The sequence below is a fragment of the Podarcis bocagei genome, assembly GCF_964188305.1.
Source record: "Podarcis bocagei genome assembly, chromosome: 2".
Lineage (NCBI taxonomy): Eukaryota > Metazoa > Chordata > Lepidosauria > Squamata > Lacertidae > Podarcis > Podarcis bocagei.
In genome coordinates this window covers 94,793,175-94,814,301 of record NC_138126.1, presented here as the reverse complement: position 1 = coordinate 94,814,301, position 21,127 = coordinate 94,793,175, and the positions used below count along the sequence as shown (strand labels likewise).

Sequence of the window (21,127 nt, the reverse complement as noted above, 5' to 3'; positions counted from 1 at the left end):
TCTGGCAACTTCTGTTTCGGTGTATCTGAAGAAGTGTGCATGCACACGAAAGCTCATACCAAGAACTAACTTAGTTGGTCTTTAAGGTGCTACTGGAAGGAATTTTCCTAAATAAGCTTTGCTTGGTACTAGCAACAGGTAAGTTTCAAGATAGGCACACCTCAGAAGGAACCCCTATGTTGAGAAACCCTTGAGAATTTCATTGCACCCATGGCTCACGGCACTTCTAGTCTGTCACTATTTTCAGATGAGATTCAGTCACGTCCCCAAAAATTCCGGTTGTGCAGTTCTCTTGCACAACGAAAACACTTCCCCCCACAAAATCAGACATTTTGCAATAAGGAAAGTGGTCAGAAAATGTACTGAGAAGTGCAGGGTGACATTTGCTTGACACAACATCTAACTTTCCAGCGAACAAATCAGAATAAATGCTTGATAAATAGCTGGCACTGTTTAACTTACACATTTTGTGCCAACAAATTAGGGTGAATCTTCAATAAACACATCATCTGGAAGCAGCCCTCCTTCTGAGGTTCCCATTGGCATCTAGCTGGTTACTAGAACATGCATCTTGTTCTACTGGGGGGGGGGCAGTTTGACTGTATGATGCCTGAGTCCCTTCAGGCAACAGCCACAATGTCCCCTAAGCACGGTCCTTTGCATAAGAAAGGAAGTGGCTCTGTGCCAGGGGGCAAATGGGTGGGCCTCCTCCCTCACCTGGCTGGTGGTGAGAAAGACTTGGGTGTGAGCTGGGCTAGAAGTAGAAGCAGGCAAAAGCCAGAGAGTGAGAGCCATGTTTGAATTCTGCTGTGACTACGGGAGAAGCAAGGCCTTCTGGGGTGTTGATGGTGTGAGCCCCTCCATTGTAGGCTCAGATTGCATATATGTGTAAATAAGCCATAATCATAAACACACCACCATCTCTGTTGTCCCTCATTCCAAGGAAACTGAACCCTGGATAAGTGTCTGGAGCCCCTAGTATCTTGCAACGCTTGGGAGAGTGGGGTGGCATGGAACTAATACTGGTTGGGCCTTTGGTCTGTCCCAGCAAGGCTCTTCTTAGGCCTCATACACACTACCCCTTTAAAGCACCTTTAAAGCACCTTCTTTCCCTCAAAGAATCCCGGCCACTGTATGGTTTACCCCTCACAGAGCTATGATTCCCAGCAGCCCTTAACAAACTACCATGCCCAGAATTCCGGGGGGGGGGGGGATGAATATGTCTCAAGTGTGCTTTACAGGTACAGCTGTAAACAGAGTGTACACAACCCCAGTGTGGCTGAAGTAGTTTGAAAATACATTCACTGAATTCTGAGGTATTTGTTTTCAGATCACAGACTGTATGCTCAGGCAAGTCCTTGCCATTACCCTAATGCAAAATATGTACAGTGGTACCTCGGGTTACATACGCTTCAGGTTACAGACTCCGCTAACCCAAAAATAGTGCTTCAGGTTAAGAACTTTGCTTCAGGATGAGAACAGAAATCATGCTCCGGCGGCGCGGCAGCAGCGGGAGGCCCCTTTAGCTAAAGTGGTGCTTCAGGTTAAGAACAGTTTCAGGTTAAGTACAGACCTCCAGAACAAATTAAGTACTTAACCCAAGGTATCACTGTATAAGCTATTATTATTATTATGGGGTAAGATGATCCAGCAAATAAACTGGTCCCAAGCTGTTAAGGGCTTTATTTACTGTAACAGAAAATAACTTGGCCCAGGAGCAAATCAGCAATCAGTGCAGATCTCTGGATAATCATTGGCAGAGGAAGAGGGGGTTGGGGGAGTGCACCGCCCCCAGCAGTATGATCCCGGTGGGGTTCCATCGCAGCTAACCCCCCCCCGCCTGCACTGGGTGCCCTGCCCCCGGAGGCAGCGCACCCCACCCCAGAATGCGTTCAACCCCCCCTGCGGGCGATGCACCAGGCCCCCAGAACATGTGCCACGCACCTGCAGGCAGCGTGCCATGCCTCACACCTGCTCTCCGCCCCCGGTGCCGGAGCATGAAGCTCCGCCACTGGGGATAATGTGCTGGTCTTACTCCTGTCAGCAGCTGTGCTTCAGCATTCTGCACTAACTGCAGTTTCAAGGAGTGCCCTGCACAGAGTGCAATGCAGTAGTCCAACCTCAGAAGTCACAATGCCAGAGCTACTGTGGTCAAGCTCTCCCAGTCCAGAAACAGCCACAGCTGTCATACCAGGTGCAGCTGGTAAAAGGTGTTTGGCTTGTTCGTAGCCCACACTGCTACGTGGTAGGCTCAATCAGTGTTCAAAACTCCCATTATTTTCAGCTTTGTATTCTTGTTATATTAAAAAAAAGGTGCCTAGACGTTCCGTTGTTGCACCCATAACCTAGGCGTTAGGTGCCATTTAGCTCCTAGATTTCATATCTCTGTTTCTAACACTGGGCTTCAGAGTGAGACTTGCACCACTTGTTCTCCAGATTTTGCCTGGCTTGCTTTCATAGTCCAATCCTTCACTATATCACCTCTGCAGATCTACTACTTCAGCTCTGTATGTAAATGTAGAAACTTCAAGCCTCATCCAAACCATTATAACATCCTTCCAGGATAATTGAAGGCATCACTTAGCAAATTTAAATAAAGCTAACATGCTTCAAAAGGGAAGAATAAGTTTCAATGTTAAGAGAAGTTTTCAGATGACAGAACCCTGGGAGAAAGTTTGGAATTGCCAGAACACACTGAATTTGAGTGCTATTTGAACACTGTTTGAAGTGAATATTTTGTTCCAGCCTTTGTCCTTGATATGTCCAAGACAGATCAGACAGATGTGAAAATCAGTGGCTTATCACAAATAAAAAATCTTTCTTATCTATTTAAATTCCCTTCAGACCAACGCTTCCTTTTCCCAAAATTCCTCACTGTTGGAAGTTAACCTTGCTGCTGCTACTTCAAGGCTAAGGTTAAACTGCCAAAAATAAGCAACCCTTAGAGTTCTGATGGTATTCATCCAATTGTGTTCTATGGAAATATGACTATAATTGATCATTTAGAAGTAAGAGTCAGCATATTGTTTATGATGTGCTACTTCTCAGGTTATGGTAAGCAAAGTCAATATTAATTAATCTGATGTAGCGATTTCTTTTTTAACCACCTTAAAATTGCAACAGCTGTCCTGCTTTACAGGAAAGCCACTGCTGTTTTCCTTCGAAAATTCATAACCTTGCAAGAAAACTCCATCCAATTTTACCTCAAAATCTGTAAAATTATAGATGTTTCCTTTGGGGGGGGGAATCAAACTTTGAGGGTGCCCAACACAAAAGCGTGGACTTGCACTCTGAAGAAACGAATATGCCTGTAAATTTCAGCAACCACTGTCAAAAGGGGGAAAGGTTATAGCTGCTCCCCCTGCTTTAAATCCCGATAGTGGACAAGCAGACTTGGACAAAACCTGAGCCAAACTGGACAGCCTATGAAGCTCCTTGTAAAGCCAGATCAGGATTTTCCAAAGTGCCAGATGAGAGTGAGAACTGAATTATGTGGATGGTGCACACCTCTAGTTTCTTCCGATAAACAAAAGCAAAGGCAGGAGAGTTCATGATCTTTCTTAGATCTTATTTCATGCCCCCAAAAATGTGATTTTTAAACATTAAAAATATTAGCCTGCTAATGCCAATGTAGATAAAACCCATCCTTGCTATGACTGAGAGAGAATCTGGGTTAATCATAGAATTGTAGACTTGGAAGGGACCCCAAGAGTCATCTGTTCCAACCCCCTGCAATGCATGAACCCTACCCACAGCTGTCTCTGGGTGGACTCAAACCCCCAATCTTCTGGTTAGTAGCCGGATGCACTGACCCACTGCTCCACAAAATTGCCTCCAGTTAAGTAGCTGACTGTTGTTATATATATACGTTTTGCAGGGGTGGGAGGAGGACTAGTTAGAGTGGTACAATCAGGAAATGTGGTCCAGTGTTGTTTCCCTGACATGTTGGGTGATTATTGTTGTTGTTTAAGGGAAATGCACTGGGGAGAAACTATAAGGTTGATTGCAACAGCAATGTAATTAATTAAGGGCTGCAGGGGAAGAAGGGAGACAGGAAAATAATTGTGGGTTCCAGCAGTGGGTGGAAAGGCATGCTCTGGATTCCAGGTTTACCCACCAAGATATAAGTAGGATGGACCTGGAATTCAAGTTTCTCAGAGGTCAGGTTCAGCCCAGCCCTGCTGCTGCTCAGTCACCAGATCTATCAGAAACGGTAGACCTGTTCTTGAATGTCACTTACCTGTGCCCCCCCCAATTATATTTTATTAAGTTTCAACATTTTTAACATTGTCAAAACACAATTTTGTTTTTTCTCTTATTTTTGTCCACTTCCCATCCCCTTTTCCATGAAGTTATTGTTTCTATCCTTCTGCTGCACCCTGTCTTCTATCTATCAAATCATAACCACAGTATTATAATCTAATTACTTCTGTTGCTCATAGCTCAAATCCTCATGAGCTCATCATACTATAATATTTCTTTAAATAATCAGAAAAAGGCATCCATTATTCCATAAAACACTCATCATTAGATTCTCTTAATTTTCTGTTAAGTTTGCCAGTTCTGCATAGTCCATTATCTTACATATCCATTCTTCTTTGGTTGGAATTTTTTCTTTCTTCCATTTCTGCTCATACAGAATCCTAGCTGCTGATATTACATACATAGACAACTTTAACATTGGGTGGTGGTGGTGGATTTCTGTCCCTGTAAATCCCTAAAAGAAGCACTGTAGCCTTTTTTGGATATACTAATTTAAATTTTTTTTTAAATCTAATTATGTATCGTTTCCCAAAATTCCCTCGCTTTCTTGCAAGTCCATCCAGCAATTATTAGGAACCTTCTTATTCATTTTAGATAATTTGTTAGGTGTTAAATACATCATTTTCATTTTTTTCTTTTTGAGTATAGCATGATGCCACTTACAGTGGTACCTCGAGTTATGTATTTAATTCATTCCAGAGGTCCATTCTTAACCCAAAACCATTCTTAACCTGAGGCATGCTTCTGCTAATGGAGCCTCCTGCTGCCGCACAATTTCCGTTCTCATCCTGGGGCAAAGTTCGCAATCCAGAGCAACTACTTCTGGGTTAGCGGACTTCATAACCCAAAGCGTTTGTAACCCAAGGTACCACTGTACTTATGTTTTATGTATTTATTAATTCCTCCCCCACAAATTCCTAGAGATGCCCATGCCAGGGACTTAATGGGTTCCTGGCAATGAAGAGGTAGGATTCTGGACAGGGTGAATACAAAACATGTTTGATGTCCAACCTGATGGAGGTGGGCCAACTAGGAGAGCCAAACTATGCTAACTGTTTTGATAGAGCAACACATCAGAGAACATGCCATTTTGCCAATGTTGCAGTAATGATATGAAACTACTGAAGGCAGATTTGCCAAAGCAAATATTTGAGATCCAGCTGTAAGAGAGATAGCTGAGACCAATCAGGAAATGTCTGATGAATAAATGTGACTTGTTCTAAACAAAATTTCCCGTGTAGGCAGGTATTACTTTCATATGTGGCTTTTTTAAAATGCCACTTGAGATTTGTCCAGAAAGGGAGGGATGTGTCTATCTTGACTGAATTTTGTACATTCCCTAGTCAGTATTCATAATATGCGGTCAATATACATAGTCTCAAAGAAATACAGTGGTACCGAATTAAGTACTTAATTCGTTCCGGAGGTCCGTTCTTAACCTGAAACTGTTCTTAACCTGATGCACAACTTTAGCTAATGGGGCCTCCTGCTGCCGCTGTGCGATTTCTGTTCTCATCCTGAAGAAAAGCTCTTAACCCGAGGTACTATTTCTGGGTTAGTGGAGTCTGTAGCCTGAAGTATATGTAACCTGAGGTACCACTGTATGCTTTTTCCTGTTCAGAGTTGTCCAATTTGTGTTTAAAAAGGTAAAGCTAAAGGACCCCTGACAGTTAAGTCCAGTTGTGAACAACTCTGGGGTTGCCGCGCTCATCTCATTTTACTGGCCGAGGGAGCTGGCGTTTGTCTGCAGACAGTTTTTCCGGGTCATGTGGCCAGCATGACTAAGCCGCTTCTGGCGAAACCAGAGCAGTGCATGGAAATTCCGTTTACCTTCCCGCCGGAGTGGTACCTATTTATCTACTTGCCCTTTGATGTGCTTTCGAACTGCTAGGTTGGCAGGAGCTGGGACTGAGCAATGGGAGCTCACCCGGTTGCGGGGATTCGAACTGCCGACCTTCCAATCGACAAGCCGAAGGCTCAGTGGTTTACACCACAGCGCCACCCGCGTCCCAATTTGTGTTTAACAGGATGTAATCAATTTATAATATCTACCTTTGCCTTTCACCCAGCTAGCATGAATTGCAGACTACAACATGGCAGTGGCTCTGCTCTTCCGTTAAGCCCTGCCTTACCTTATAGCCAGAGTTTGGATTGCAGTTACACAGACTGTATGCCTAGTCTCTGAAGTGTTGTCAGAGAATATGAATTCATCCCCAAGTCAATATAACAACATTTCTTTTCTTCTTTTAAATGTTTTATTTATTGAGCTTTTAGGATACAGAAGGAATAGGACAAGGCAAAGTTCAATAAATGCAAGGAAAATACAAATCTCCAGAGTCAAATTATAATTAAACATCAAAATTAAATTATACATTATTATATTATTACATAGCAGGTAAGTATGTTAGCTGGTGTTCCAACAATAGCACTAAAGTACTCATATAACTTTTGCTTATTTTCCATTTTGTTGGTTTACAGGTGGGAGAGATACAAAGATGAAAAGGATTTAGATCAACCAAATCCATTCATAAACTGGTAGAAGAAACTGTCTATGCATCTCAATGTTTGTATACATTACAGAATCATACCACAGAGAAATGTTGCAGTTTTGTCTTCTTGACACTCTTAACTTTACAGATCAAGTTTTCCAGTAGGGTTGTGTCCCAAACTATCTGGTACCAGGATTCTGCAGTGGCACCGGATAAATCTCTCCAGTGTTGAGGTATGGTATTTCTTGCAGCATGCAAAAAATAGTTCACAAATAGTTCACAGCATGCAAAAAATAGTTCACAAGGTCATTGCTGCACAGTTCTTCATTTCCGCCTAAGGATAAAGGAGCCAGCTGTGGGGAAGAGTATGATCTGCTGTCTTGTGATTTTGTTTACAGTATTTCTGATGCCATGGAACCCCAAAAGGATTGGACTCTGAAGCACTCCCAGGAGATTTTGCATAATGAATGTACAAATTTTTGGCTGAATGTACAAAATTCAGTTGAGATATGCACATTTCCCAAGGTCTGCTGGAGATTATGTATATTGACCAGGAAATCTGCGCAATTCCCTCTTCATGGGCACATTATATGCACATTCTTCATGAGATCTGGTGAATGTGCACTATGGTTGGCTGTTACGCACATTAACCACTCAACTTGCATTACCCCTAGTATGTATGTGTGATTGTGCTTTGCTTTTATAAATTGTTTGATATTTGCTTGATGTAACTTGCCTTATGCTCCTTTTTGGCGGGAGGGCGATTAATAGAATTTTAAGAAATAAAGACACAAAAAATGTTAGAAATGTAATCTGTTAAAGCCTTGACTCCTTTGAAGGATCAATATTCTTATCATTTTAATTAATAGATGTTATTTTAACTAATAAGATAACATTAATATTAATATCAGTACTGGTATTATTAATAAAATATTTTAAATAAAATATTTAGGTATTCACTTGGAGGTGGTATATAGCCATCATAAGTAGTAGTTCTTGATAGCCTTATAGACACCATGAATTTGTCTAATCCTGTTTTAAAGACATCTAGGCTGCATACATGCCATACGTTTAAAGCACACTTCCCCCCTCCACCACAAAGAAGGCTAAGACTGTAGTTTAGCCCTCAAATAGTTACAATTCCCAGCACCTTGAGCATGCTACAGTTCCCATTTTATTTTTTCAGGAGGTGTGCTTTAAAATCTGCTTTAAATGTATTGTGTGTATGCAGCATAATTTGGTATCTATCACAACATTCTCTGATAGCAAATGCCATACTTTTACTATGTGCCTTGTGATGTTGCACTTAACTGAGCCCAGATGTCCCGGGTTCAATTAATCTTTGTGCATATTTGTGGAAGAAAGCCATATTCCACAAAGGAGAAACTGATTATACTGGACAAATTTAGTGAAGAGCAGCCTTAGCAGAATATGCACCAAGTGAGGAACTGCAATGGCAGCTCGCTTGTGTTTGTCTTCAGCACCACCTGGTGGGGTGGGAATGTGATGAGCGAAACCCAAAATTGAATCACGCTGTTGAGTGAATCAAGCAAAAAGAAAAAGAAAAACCTGTCTTCTGATCAGACATATTCCAGAGAAACAAGGACGTATTTGCATAAATCACAGAATTCACAAGATGTGATTTCCTTGTTAGCAAGGAAAAGGAGTTTCCAGTTACCGGGTGAAGGCTAGATTCATCTGGCAGAAATTGTTTTTCTGTTCAGTACTAGAATGGAAGTTGTGCTTGCAGGATTGTTTACCATCTTCTTTCTTAAAGACATCTCAGAAGCCAAGTAGACAAATGTTTCCATAAAACGGAATGAGCAGAACTCTGGGGATGAGACAGATGGAACAATAGGCATGATGTGGCATTGCTCCCCAAGGCATCCCAGTGGTGGACTTGGATACTATGGCACCCTGTGTGATGCCAAAATTCCCCCTCCTGCCCCAGCCCTTGTGTTGCCTTCCCAAAGGCAGGTAAGGGAAGAGGTGTCCTGCTTTGGGAAGGAGGTGTGATGACTGGCAGGGTCCTAGAGCCCTCCCACCTCTTTCCTAGAGTCCAGCGTCTTGCTTACCAGGCTTTGAGACGGTGCCCCCTTGGCTCAGTGCAATCATCAACATAGCCCTAAATCCACCCTTGTTAGTGTGGCTGGTGAAAAGTTGCAGAGAGCCTTGTTGGTGCTATTGCTAAGTGTAGCTCAAACTATGGTAGGAAAGGAGCCCACCCAGAATAGCTGAACAAGTAAACAGATTATGAACATTTTGAATCAGCCAAACTGCTTTTACACACATATTCAAGCCTCTTCTTGATGTGTGTCTGTAGTCAAGAAAAGTCAATTAATGTGTCAATAATTTTGCATACTATTGGGAGTTCCAATGGAAGGAGAAGGACTCAAATAATGTGGTGTGTGTGTGTGTGTGTGTGTGTGTGTGTGTGTGTGTGTGTGTGTGTGTTGGTGCATTCCCATATGTGAGACACTACAGATACCACAGAGAACATTGCATACCTGAATTTAATAGTGTGGTGTCTTTTCCATCTGTACAAAACTGATCATAGCTGATAGGTTGCTTTCTGTGGCTGAGATGTATAGATGTGTGCCTGGGTCTACATGACATAGCTGTCTCAGTATTTGCCCCTCAATGGTGTCTCTGTTCTGCAGCCATCTGTGTATAAAGCTGCTATTCTCCAAGAATGACTCATGAGAGAAAGTCTCTTACAATTAAATGTAAAATGCCATGTTTGTAGAGTGGTAAAGATGAGGTCCTAATCTCTTAAACCTCCAGGAATTCAGAATTAACATCCCCATGACAACTTTAATCCTTAGAAATTTGCAGAGGAGTACATATATTTGGAAGGGCGGTGGGAGAGAATCCTGTCCAGCAGATCTGCTTCTATATATTAGCCTCGCACCTGAACTCCGCATTAGTGCCCACAAAGTCTGCCAAACTCACTTTCAGATTCTTGATAGGAGATGATACTGCTTGCAGTTGATTTCTTTCACTTTTCTCCTTCTCCAAACAATCCCTGATTTTAAACTACCAGATCAGTTTCCTGATTCTTTGCTCAGCAGAGGCATATGTGCAATAGTTTTGTTTGCTGCATTTAGTTGCTTTTTCATTATGACCAGGAACATGTCTTCATGCAGGTGGACATATATTCACAGTATATCTGTACTACAAATGAAAACCATTTCCAAATCCTTTTAGCTGTCAATTGGGGAATTAGGAATCTCTAAAAACAATTCTCAGCACCATCTATAAACACTACAATTCTTAGTGTAGTGGAGGGAAGACACATCATATGAACAGATCAGTCACTTTACATTCATTCCATAAATATAGATGGAACAAGAAAAATGTCATCTCATTTAAGTTGCTTTTTTTGAACAACTGGATTATTTGAGGAGAACTTTGGTTGTAGTTTCCATCTTACATCTATCTCCTCCTCAGTTCCCAGCCCTCTTCTCACGTTGCCTAGTTCTTTTAAATATCAGATTAGAATGATACAATTGCCTTGTTTTACTGTATGTATCTTATCAGGGATAATAACTCTTTGCTTAATTGCATAATAGTGCAAATCATTGAAAATGCTTTACTACAGTTGTGTAATCTAGATCTTCTCTCTCTCTCTCTCTCTCTCTCTCTCTCTCTCTGTGTGTGTGTGTGTGAGAGAGAGAGAGAGAGAGAGAGAGAGAGAGTTCTAATTCCTAGTATTGGGAACAATTGGGGCTAGATTTTGCAAAAGCCAACAAACATTTCTTTTTGAACTAGATGTAAATGGAAAAGAACAATGCTGCCAGAATAGCAGAAACTGGACAAGAGAAAGTTGGGTGCATTTTACTTATAAAGTCACAGCTGGTTGGAGAAGTGTCAGTCAGCACCTGAAGTGATCACTGAGCCTTGTTAGTGCTGACATGTCTGGAAATAAAGCCTTCTGCCTGCTCTTTGAGTAGAAAAGTCAGCATTTCCACCCACACCCAAGCGCTAGAGAGGGAAGGGCTGGAGATTCTGATTATGTGTCTCATGCTGCTTTAACTGTGGCCAGATTTAATGTGCTGCCATCTAAAATGTTTAGGAGAAGATATGCTGGTGTTTCTCTCTCCTCGAGGCTAACAAACAAGAGCTGGAATCTATAAAACATGTTGTTCTGTTTTACCATTTTTATGCTGGAATTCATTAGGAAATGATTGGTCATTTACCAGACAAACCATGATGGAGGTCAGCTCAATTCTATGTTAAGTATTTACTGGGAGATAAAATCCCATGGTGGTCACATTTCTGTCAATGGCAATAAGGTTTTCCCGTTGTTATTCTGTCTCTCACAGCTTCAATAAACCTACCATTAAAATTATGGATTGGTCATTTCTACATCAGTGGCCAAACGGGCAAATTTAGCAGGGGATCAAATACTTTACCCCCCTCACTGTATGTGTGAAAGAGTGAGAGAGGAAAAGAGTGCTGTGTGCCTGCATATGCTGTATATGTGGTGAATGTACATGTTTGATGAGTGTTTAGTGTGTGTGGACTTGCACATACACTGACGATGTCCACTGCTGCCATGTGGCCAACGGAGGGATGGCTGACTGTCATTGTGACCAATATTAGCCACCTGTTCTAGGGTTTTGAAGGCAAATATGGCACTTTTCTTACTTCCAAAGTGAGGGGAGAAGTGGAAAAGTACCACCAGTGCTAGGGGAGGTGTTTATGGCCCTAATTGCAGCCACGATGAGGAAACCAAGTTTAGCAGGATGAGAATAAGCTGCAGCAATTCTAGGGCTTATCTACTCTGCCATGGCTTGAAGTCGGCTCCTTTCAAACAAACAGGTTAACGTTAACCACAGTTTGTTGGTTTGGGCAGTACAAACTGTGGTGAAGTGAAACAAATAGGGAAGCTTCTAAACTTCTCACAGCTCCACTGGAGAACAAGGCGAGGGTAGGGTGACGCGAGCCTAAGGTCCACTGCATCTTTTTCTTTTCTTTTTCTGAATATTTTATTAGTTGAGTATAAGAACATCATATAATCAAATACAAGCAATCAAATACAGTTTTCCGCATCTTTTTCTTAACAGGCAAACAAACCTATGTCTAGCCTAACATCCCAATATGGCCATTTCCTGTCCCCAAATATTTATTTACGGTATGCCATGAAATTTTATTTGCTCATGTTGTACATTTATTAGACATTTCGCTCTGAAAATACTGGCCACTGTTCAAGGCAAAGCATGAGAGAAGCTTGAGCTCTAATTTGAACCAAAATAAGGCCTGGAGCCTTTGTGACTCAGAGAGCCCATTAGATGACATTCCTCCTTGGGATTTGGGTGGCTTTCACCCAGCGATTAGCTCTTCTTGCTTCCGCATGCTTAGAGATCAGATCTGTGGACGCGCTGCTGGTTGTAAAGTAGACCCCTGTTAGTCATTTCAGTGAGCATGCATAGTCCGTTTCAAGCCCTTAAGCCTAATTATGGAGAGGGCTTTTCAGCCTATGGTGTTGGGAGAAAGTTTCCATTTGGCACTAGCTCCTGCCTAGGCACATGCATGATTTATACCTCGAGGAGAAATGTGCTGCTCTGGTGTGAACATCCAAATAAATCATCTTCTGGAATTCTGGGGATTTGTGTCACTCTCACCAGCAGTCAGTATTTGTTTATATATTCATGGCAGGAAATATTCTTCATTCTGAGTCATTATGAATTGATTTAGTCATGACAATGCTGCATTGTTATGTTTGGTCTGTTGCCGTTTGCTTTTTTTAGCTGCTTGAAGAATTATAACGTATCTGGAGGACAAGTCTCTCTTCACACATTATGTTTTTCTAACGTGGGTGTACATAAGAGCAGGAAAAAGGGCAGCACAGTGTAAAAATTATGCGCTTACCAATTTTACTAAATGTTACATGTACTGACAGCAGGATCCCAATGCAAAATGCAGTCAACTACATATGGCCCTTAATTCGAGCGCAAATGTTACCTCTCAGGATTTATCTGCAAAATAACACATATGGTCTACTTGTGTAAATATTTTAATGTCAGAGGAGCTGCTCACAGTAGACTGAAGTGGTTATTTTTAAAAAAGAAATTCTGCTTTTGGAATTCACCTTGCTGATGGAAGTAAGCACTTAAATCTTCAGTGAGCTGCATCTTCAATGGCAGCAGAAGTTATTTGTGCAGATAACAAGCCCCTTCTGCTAAATAATGTATTTATTAACTCTGCTGTTCTTAAACAGGGATACGCTCTCTTCTTCCCATTCAGATGCAACTTTGGATAATGTGGAGATGAAAATAATCCTTGTCTCCCTGAGGCACATGCCTTAGGCTTAGGACTCAAATACCTGAAGTGTTTCCTCATATGTACGTACCTGTCAGTACAGTAAGATTTTCATTGTATGCCCCTCTCTGGTTGCCCCCACCTCTGGCAACGACAGAGTTGGTATTTTCACCCAGGGTGCTTAGAGAAATGGAACCGATCCAGCCCCTGCAATCATCAACTGAGACCCTTCTTCAAGAGCCTCCTCCACAAGAGGTCCAGAGGGTGGCTACACGAGAAAGGGCCTTTTCTGTGGTGGCTCCCCATTTGTGGAATGCTCGCCCTAGAGAGGCTCGCCTGGTAGCCTTCATTGCATATATTTAGGCGCCAGGCGAAAATGTTTCGCTATAGCCTTTGGCTGATTAACATTCTATGGCTTTAAAATGTATTCGTGGGACGGGGGTTATTGGTTTGTTTTATTATGTATTTTGTGTTCTCATTTTGTATTTTTATGTTGTGAACCAGCCTGCAATCTTCAGATGAAAGGCAGTATCAAATATAATAATTGTAATAATAACACTCTAACCGGCGGACGTTGTCTTGCTGTATTTTCTCAGTCTTTCAAAATACAGGGCACTTCCAGACTGCCACTATTTGGGGAGTGGGATTCAATCACACACCAGCAAATTCAAGCCGCAAAATTATAGTTGACTGGGATTTCTTGTGCAACAAACGTAATTCGTGAAAAATTGGGCTTTCTGCAATAAGAAAAGTGATAGGGAAATGCACTAGGAAGTGTGGGATAACATTTGCTTTGATGCAGCATTCCCCCCTGCAAACAAACTGGAGTGAATGCTCAATAAACAGGTCTTCTGGATGTGCCCAGACAGATTTGCTTCAACCGGCTTTCTAATGCTGTTTTTACTCTAATATTTGCACTGTTCGGTTGGTTAGTGTTGCTTTTGTATAACCAGACTTTTTTGGGGGGGGCAGTAATGTTGAATCAATTTTAATACATTTGTAATTGCTGCCCTAGAATTATTTTATAATGAAGTGTGGGGTATAAATTAAATAAATAAGCAAACGAGTGAAACAAACAAAATTATACATGTTCACAAATGCACGCCACCGTTCACACAGCTGACTGCAGTTACCCAGCTCTCAAGAACTCTGAAAGTACGCTTGATGCCCGCATTCCCATGGGAGTCTTCACAATTTCTCACAGGCGCCTCCGATTTTTGATGAAACATTAAAAGGTCACAACTGAAATATGTTGCTTAAAATGTATTTTTATTCAGGTTCGATGATTTACATGTACATTCACTGTGAAGAATTCCACATTGTGTGGAATCTTTTCAGGAGCAGTTCGTCTCATTCTTCCGATTTCTGTACAAAAATAAATTCAAATGTAGAAGATAATGAGGTAACAGAGCAGTTTATATGTGAACAGTGTAGGTAGCAAGAGTATGTCAAGGGACTAACAGGCAGGAATTCTCCCTCTTGCATTATTTTTCTGGTATGGGAGAATTGCTCTGTCTTATTCTCCTCTCCCTCTCCCCGCCACAAACTGTGGTGGGACTGCTGCCACCACAGCAACTGGAATTGTCTGCTTTTATTTCCTTGGCTCAGAAGCATAATATGAGGGAGAAGCAGCAAGGTAAAGGAGGGAAATCAAAAGAAGAGGGGAAAGAAGATCCTAGCCAGTCTGCAGCCCAGCCTTCCAGATTTCACTCTAGTCTGGACACAATTCCTATTTGTTTTAAGAGCCATGAAGCAGAGAGAAGATGCTGCCATGAAATTATGGAGCACATGTTTGTAAGGAGAACATGATCTCAGTCATTGCTTCTGGCTTTACAAATCTGTTAGTACTTAACACTCCAATATTTATTGAAGATATTTGTACCATATGTATGTGTCTATCTCCCGCCATTTCAAATTTATTGGAGGATAGCTCATGACTGTTCTTGATAATATTTCTCTACACTTAAATGGATGGATAGGTTGCAAAGCTTACTATCAAGTCAAGGGAGGAGAATTCAAATATTCAAATGTAAAATGTTTACATTGGTGTTCTTGTTCATGGAGCCAAGTAGTGGAAAGGTGGAAAATTACCATACATTGGGCATCTTGTTTCATTTATTGTTGTTGTATTACTGGTACCCCACCCACCTGACTGGGTTGCCCCAGCCACATTAGGTGTGCAATGCAATCCTACACATGTCTACTCAGAAATACTCAGTGTACTGGAAGATACAAAGATCACCAGTGTTGAAGCTATGATTCTTCAACATCAACTTTGTTTGGACTGGCCATGTGCGGATGCCTGATGAACTAATCTATTCTGAACTTAAAAATGGAAAGCGTAATGCTGGTGGTCAACAAAAGAGGTTTAAAGACTGTCTCAAGGCAAATCTAAAAAATATGTAGTATAAACACTGACAACTGGGAAACACTGGCCTGTGAGCGCTCCAGTTAGAGAACAGCCTTTACCAAAGGTGTCATGGGTTTTGAAGACACTCAAACTCAGGACGCAGGAGAGAAATGTGCTAAGAGGAAGGCATGCTTGGCAAATCCACACTGTGATCAACTCCCACCCGGAAACCAATGTCCCCACTGTGGAAGGACATGTGGATCCAGAATTGGCCTCCACAGTCACTTACAGACTCATTGTTATAACCATGTTTATGGAAGACAATCTTACTCGGCTACGAGTGATTGCCAAAGACTCAGAAATAAGCCTCACTGAGTTCAGTGATACTTACTCCGATGTAAGTATGCATAAGATTGCAGCCTTAGAGTGACAATTTCTTTTTAATGTGAATATGAAACTTACATTGACCTGAATACTAATTTGCATTGCAAATGCTCTCCTGTTCATTTCACCACTAACAAATGCCAAGTGTTCAATAGCAAGTGGAAGGCTCGAAGGCAATTTAAACTTCATGGAGGAAAATATACTGTTTCACTTTGGGGCTACTTCTTAGAAGAGCTAGGTAGGAATTTGAACCCAAGCAGATTAACAGTACCAACTTAAAGACAGAAGGTGTTATCCTTGTACAGAGAAAAGTTTCCTTCTATGCCAGTACATCATCCCACCCCGCCAAGACACTTACCTTTCCCCCAATGTCACGGCTCTTGGCCCGCAGCTTATTGACCTGGGATTCAGCAATGTCTGCTCGCTCTTCAGCTTCTTCCAGCTCATGCTGAGCCTTCCTGAACCTGGCAAAGTTCGTGTTGGCTTGCTCCTCCTTGCACAATAGAAACGTGACATGAAATCAACAACACAAGCAGAGCCAAAGCTATAGTATATAAGGGACAGCGAAGGCGCCCCACAACGATGTTGATTTCACATCCTGCACCAATCCAGGCTGTTTTCCTCCTCCCTGACATTGTGCAGGGGAAACAAACCATGATGCCTGGGCTTAGCATTGCATCTGAATGAGGGATTATGGTTTGTTCCGATTCTGACAAACAATGACCAGCAGTCATCTAAGGTTTGTTCTTGGCTTACCTGGTGTGGTTTGCTGAAGCAAAGAGTAATCTCTGTTTGGACATAACACTAAGACAGGGATCATGGAAAAGCAGCCCAAATTGACCCATTTACTGTTTTAAACCATTAACTATTGTTTACCATAGCATGCGAACTAGAATGCTGGAATTTGTGGGAGGTAAGCTATACCTGTGTAAGAACATACAGTAAGAAGAGCTTGCTGGATCAGGCCAGTGGGCCATCTAGTCCAGCATTCTGTTCTCACAGTGGCCAGCCAGATGCCTGTGGGAAATTTGCAAGCAAGATTTGAGCACAATAGCACTCCTCTCCTCTGGTTTCCAGCTATGGGCTTTCAGAAGCATTGTTGGCTCCAGCTGTGGAGGCAGAGGATAACCACTGTGTGTTCCACCCTTTCTCTGAAGTGACAGCTGTATTCTGAAAGGATCTATGATGTGTGATCTATGATGTCTAATAGAGACACTGACAGGAAAGGGAAGATTAGAAGCGTGTGAGATGGTTGTCCTCTGCTTAGTTATGCAGGAATGCTTTGGGAAGTGCCTGAGTGCTACAGTAAATGGCATGGGAGTGAATCTGTGTCATCATGAGAGATATGGGCTCTACTTGCTGTTCTGTGATGTGAGAATTGGTATGACTTCTGTGGGTGGAACACTGTCAAGGAGACAAGTAAGATATAATTGGGGTTTGGGAAGGAGTTATCACTACACCCCTTTGACATGTGGAAGTAGTAGTATATGGAATGGGTGGTTCTGTATGGTTCCAGGATATAGGGGTTATGGGGCAGGGTCTTCCTAACTGTAGAGTGTGGGGTTAGGCGTGAAGAGGTGTCATGATTTATGTTAGTGCAATCCTGAAAGGGGTTACAAGATAAAGATAAGCAGTTCTGGGTGTTTTTCAAGCTGCGTGTTTCTTTGGACAGTGTATTTTAATTTTATTATTTGTACCACCGTTTATTTCTTTATTGTACCCTACCATTCCTCACACAGGAACGCAGGGTGAGTAACAATGGTCAGTATAGGTTTAAGCATGAAGGGAGCCATTTGAGATTTGTGCACTTACAGCCTCTTCAGCTTGTCTCTTGTACGCTTTCACCTTCAGCTGCAACTTGTCCACTAGGTCTTGAAGCCTGAAAACATTCTTCTTATCCTCTTCAGCCTGCATGGAATGTAAATGGAATGCTAACACTAGAAGGCCCAGAGAGCGTGCCTTCAGAGGATATCAGAGTTTGGTTATCCTCTGGAAGTTGACAGGCAGAACAGGTACATAAGAACCCTGCTGATCTAGTCCAGCATCCTGTTCTCACAGTGGCCAACCAGATGCCTATGGGAGAACCAGAAGCAGGATCAGAGTTAAATAGCACTCTCCCCACAAGTGACTCCCAGCCAGGGGCGAACAAATGGGAGCAGTGACACCGGGGGCAGGGCACTGCTACGTAGGACGCATGTGCGGCATCGCTACGTACAACACAGCGCTGTACATAGTGATGCTGCACATGTGCTGTACATAGCGCTTTGCCAGCGGTGCCACTCCACTGCCATACGGACAGTGCTGGAATCCTCTGCTCGCGGTTGCAGCCCCAAATGGAGGATCCTCTACATGCGACTGTAGTGGCACGGATGGATCCCACCACTATCCATACGGCGCTCAAGCAGCACCGGTGGCAAACTGCCATGTACAGCGCATGTGTGGTGTTGTTACGTACATGCGACACTGCACATGCGCTGTACATAGCGGTTTGCCGCCGGCACCAGGATCCTCTGCTTGTGGCTGCAGCCGCAAACAAAGGATCCTCCACATGTGGCTGCAGCAGCGCAATGGCTGCTCACACCGCCACGGTGGGGCGAGCCCCTGCAGGGTGTCTTCTTGTCACCCCCCAAGACATGGCACCCGGGGCGCACTGCACCCCCGTTGCGACGCCACTGCTTCCAGCAACTAGTATTCAGAGACATACTGCCTCCAACTGTGAAGGCACTTTCTGCACACACCACTCAGTTGAGTGTTAGATGTATTTTAACCTCGTTGCAATGTTTTCTTTGAAACTCAATAAAAAAAATGGGGGGAAAAGATTTAAGTCCTGGGTTGCCTCTCATCTGGTTCCATGGCAAATATGTTGTGCTGACCTGCTTCTGTCTTTCTCAGATAAAGAGAATGATAGTAATGGAGGAGAATCCCAGGAGTTCAATAAATGGAATAAGACATCGTTACCTGATAAGTGATTTCTTTGACTCTCCGCTCATATTTTCGCACTCCTTTGATTGCCTCAACTCCTCTCTTCTGTTCGGCATCAAGCTCATTTTCCAACTCGTGTACCTACAACAGAATATTCTGATATAGAGATCAAACTTTATGGGGAAGGGTCAATACATCTTTGAAAACTTAAATGGGCATTATCATGTTGAAAAGGTACCTCCAAAATCAGTGTGGGCAGGATCCACCTAACCAGACCCCCCAGTGGAAGCCCTGTGCATGAACCTCTGCTTGTAATCAGTCACTATGACAAGCTCAAGCAACCCTGATAAATGAGCTCTGGCAGCGTACCCTGGCCTCCAGTTTCTGGAGTTGCTTCTTGCCACCTCTCAGGGCCAGCTGCTCTGCTTCATCCAGACGGTGCTGCAGATCCTTCACTGTCTGCTCCAGGTTCTTCTTCATCCTCTCCAGGTGGGCACTGGTGTCTTGCTCCTTCTTCAGCTCCTCTGCCATCATGGCTGCCTAATTAGATAGATGGTAACATCAGTAAGTGCACACTTCTCTGCATAGCTCCCAACATTATTTTTAGTGTTGTAGATTCTGTACAGTGGTGCCCCGCAAGACGAATGCCTCGCAAGACGGAAAACTCGCTAGACGAAAGAGTTTTCTGTTTTGGAGGTGCTTCGCAAAACGAATTTCCTATGGGCTTGCTTCGCAAGATGACAATGTCTTGCGAGTTCCTGCTGTTTTTTCCCCCTTCCCCCTTTTTCTAAGCCGCTAAGCCGCTTATCAGCTGATCCGATCAGCAGATAAGCCGCTAAAAGCCGCTAATCCGTCAATGGGCTTGCTTCGCAAGACGAAAAAACCGCTAGACGAAGAGAATCACAGAACGGATTATTTTCGTCTTGCGAGGCACCACTGTACTCACTGCTCACCAGGGTGTCTTTACATAGTTCATTTGGTTTGTCTTTCTATGGTTGGTTGGTTGGTTGGTTGGTTAGTTGGATTGGGGTCCAGACTTTAGAACATCCTCTCTGGATTGGAATATATGAGGTTGCTTCCAGATGTCCTGCTTAATAAGCACTCAGTCTGATTTATTTGTGGAGAGGTTATTTAATGAACATGTATCCAGATTTGTTTGTGGGGAGATCAAATGACATTGTGTCAAGCAAACATTATCCCACACTTTGTGCATCAGTTACAGGGGGAAAAGTCAGATCTTTTAGGGAAATGGGTTTGTTTCACAAGCGTGCTATGTCAGCTTCAATTGCACAGCCTTAATTTGCCAAGATGTGATTGAATTCCATCCGAAAATAGTTACAGTCTGGAAGCGCCTTGAGTGATTTTAAAAAATTATTATTTTATTTTGGTTAAGTGCACTGAATTTCTGCTGTAATGCTTGATTTCGACACTAGGTGTTGCTACAGTGATATTTGTATAAAAAGGTAAAGGTACCCCTGCCCGTACGGGCCAGTCGTGTCTGACTCTGGGGATGTGCGCCCATCTCGCTTAAGAGGCGGGGAGCCAGCGCTGTCCGAAGACACTTCCGGGTCACGTGGCTAGCATGACAAGCTGCATCTGGCGAGCCAGCGCAGCACACGGAAACGCCGTTTACCTTCCTGCTAGTAAGCGGTCCCTATTTATCTACTTGCACCCGGGGGTGCTTTCGAACTGCTAGGTTGGCAGGCGCTGGGACTGGGCAACGGGAGCGCACCCCGCCGCGGGGATTCGAACCGCCGACCTGACGATCGGCAAGTCCTAGGCGCTGAGGTTTTACCCACAGCGCCACCGTATATACTGTACTGCTAACCACACTACATAAATGGAGTAAAACAAAAACCTGTTCTTTAGAAACAGCTGGTTCTTTGGTCAAACTCTAAAGAAGAGGGAAAGAAACCGCTCCAATTTTAAAGGATTTCTACCACACAAACAAGCATCTATTAATTTCTTCTACTATGCAAGAAAGCCAGTAATGTATATGGGGAAAACCAGAATTCATCATCAGTTAAAGAAGTGGTAGCTATCATAGTGCCCATCATCCTTGACCACTATGCTGGTTGGGGCTGATGGGAGCCATAGTCCAACAACAGCTGGAGGGCACAATGCTGACTTCCCTAAGTTGAAAAAAAAGTTGCTTCGAAGTGTGGTCTGAAGTATTCATAATCTTAACCACTTGAGTTTGGTAACAAATGATTAACGAGCAGATAAGTAAGGGATATAGTGGGCCTTAGATGGTATATTCTCTCCCTTGAGAGGTATTGCCAATTATTTCTGTGATAACATGCTTCCTCCCTACATTATGTATATGCCCCAGGAGAAGGAAGATCAGTGGGAAGCAGAAGCAGCAACAGCTGTAGCAGCCAACTGAGGAATATGGCCAACCATGGACAGCCTGGGAGGAGGAGTTCCCTGCCTCCATAAATAGAAGAAACCACTG

The 21,127-nt window shown here is 43.0% G+C and overlaps 1 protein-coding gene and 1 long non-coding RNA gene across 3 annotated transcripts in view; one reads left to right on the top strand and one right to left on the bottom strand.

The window, feature by feature from the left end:
* Positions 1–21,127, top strand: part of LOC308582173 — a 50,817-nt gene that overhangs the window by 933 nt on the left and 28,757 nt on the right. The gene's annotated exons all lie outside the window — the stretch shown is intronic.
* Positions 14,265–21,127, bottom strand: part of LOC308582164 (myosin-4-like) — a 41,796-nt gene continuing 34,933 nt past the window's right edge. For both annotated transcript variants that reach the window (XM_081185047.1, XM_081185048.1), the window contains 5 exons: positions 19,042–19,212; positions 18,709–18,813; positions 17,563–17,658; positions 16,109–16,243; positions 14,265–14,381 (listed from right to left, as the gene is read on the bottom strand). In XM_081185047.1, the coding sequence (XP_081041173.1) occupies positions 14,367–14,381; positions 16,109–16,243; positions 17,563–17,658; positions 18,709–18,813; positions 19,042–19,212 (522 nt within the window). In that variant the 3' untranslated portion in view covers positions 14,265–14,366. The remainder of the gene's footprint in view (positions 14,382–16,108; positions 16,244–17,562; positions 17,659–18,708; positions 18,814–19,041; positions 19,213–21,127) is intronic.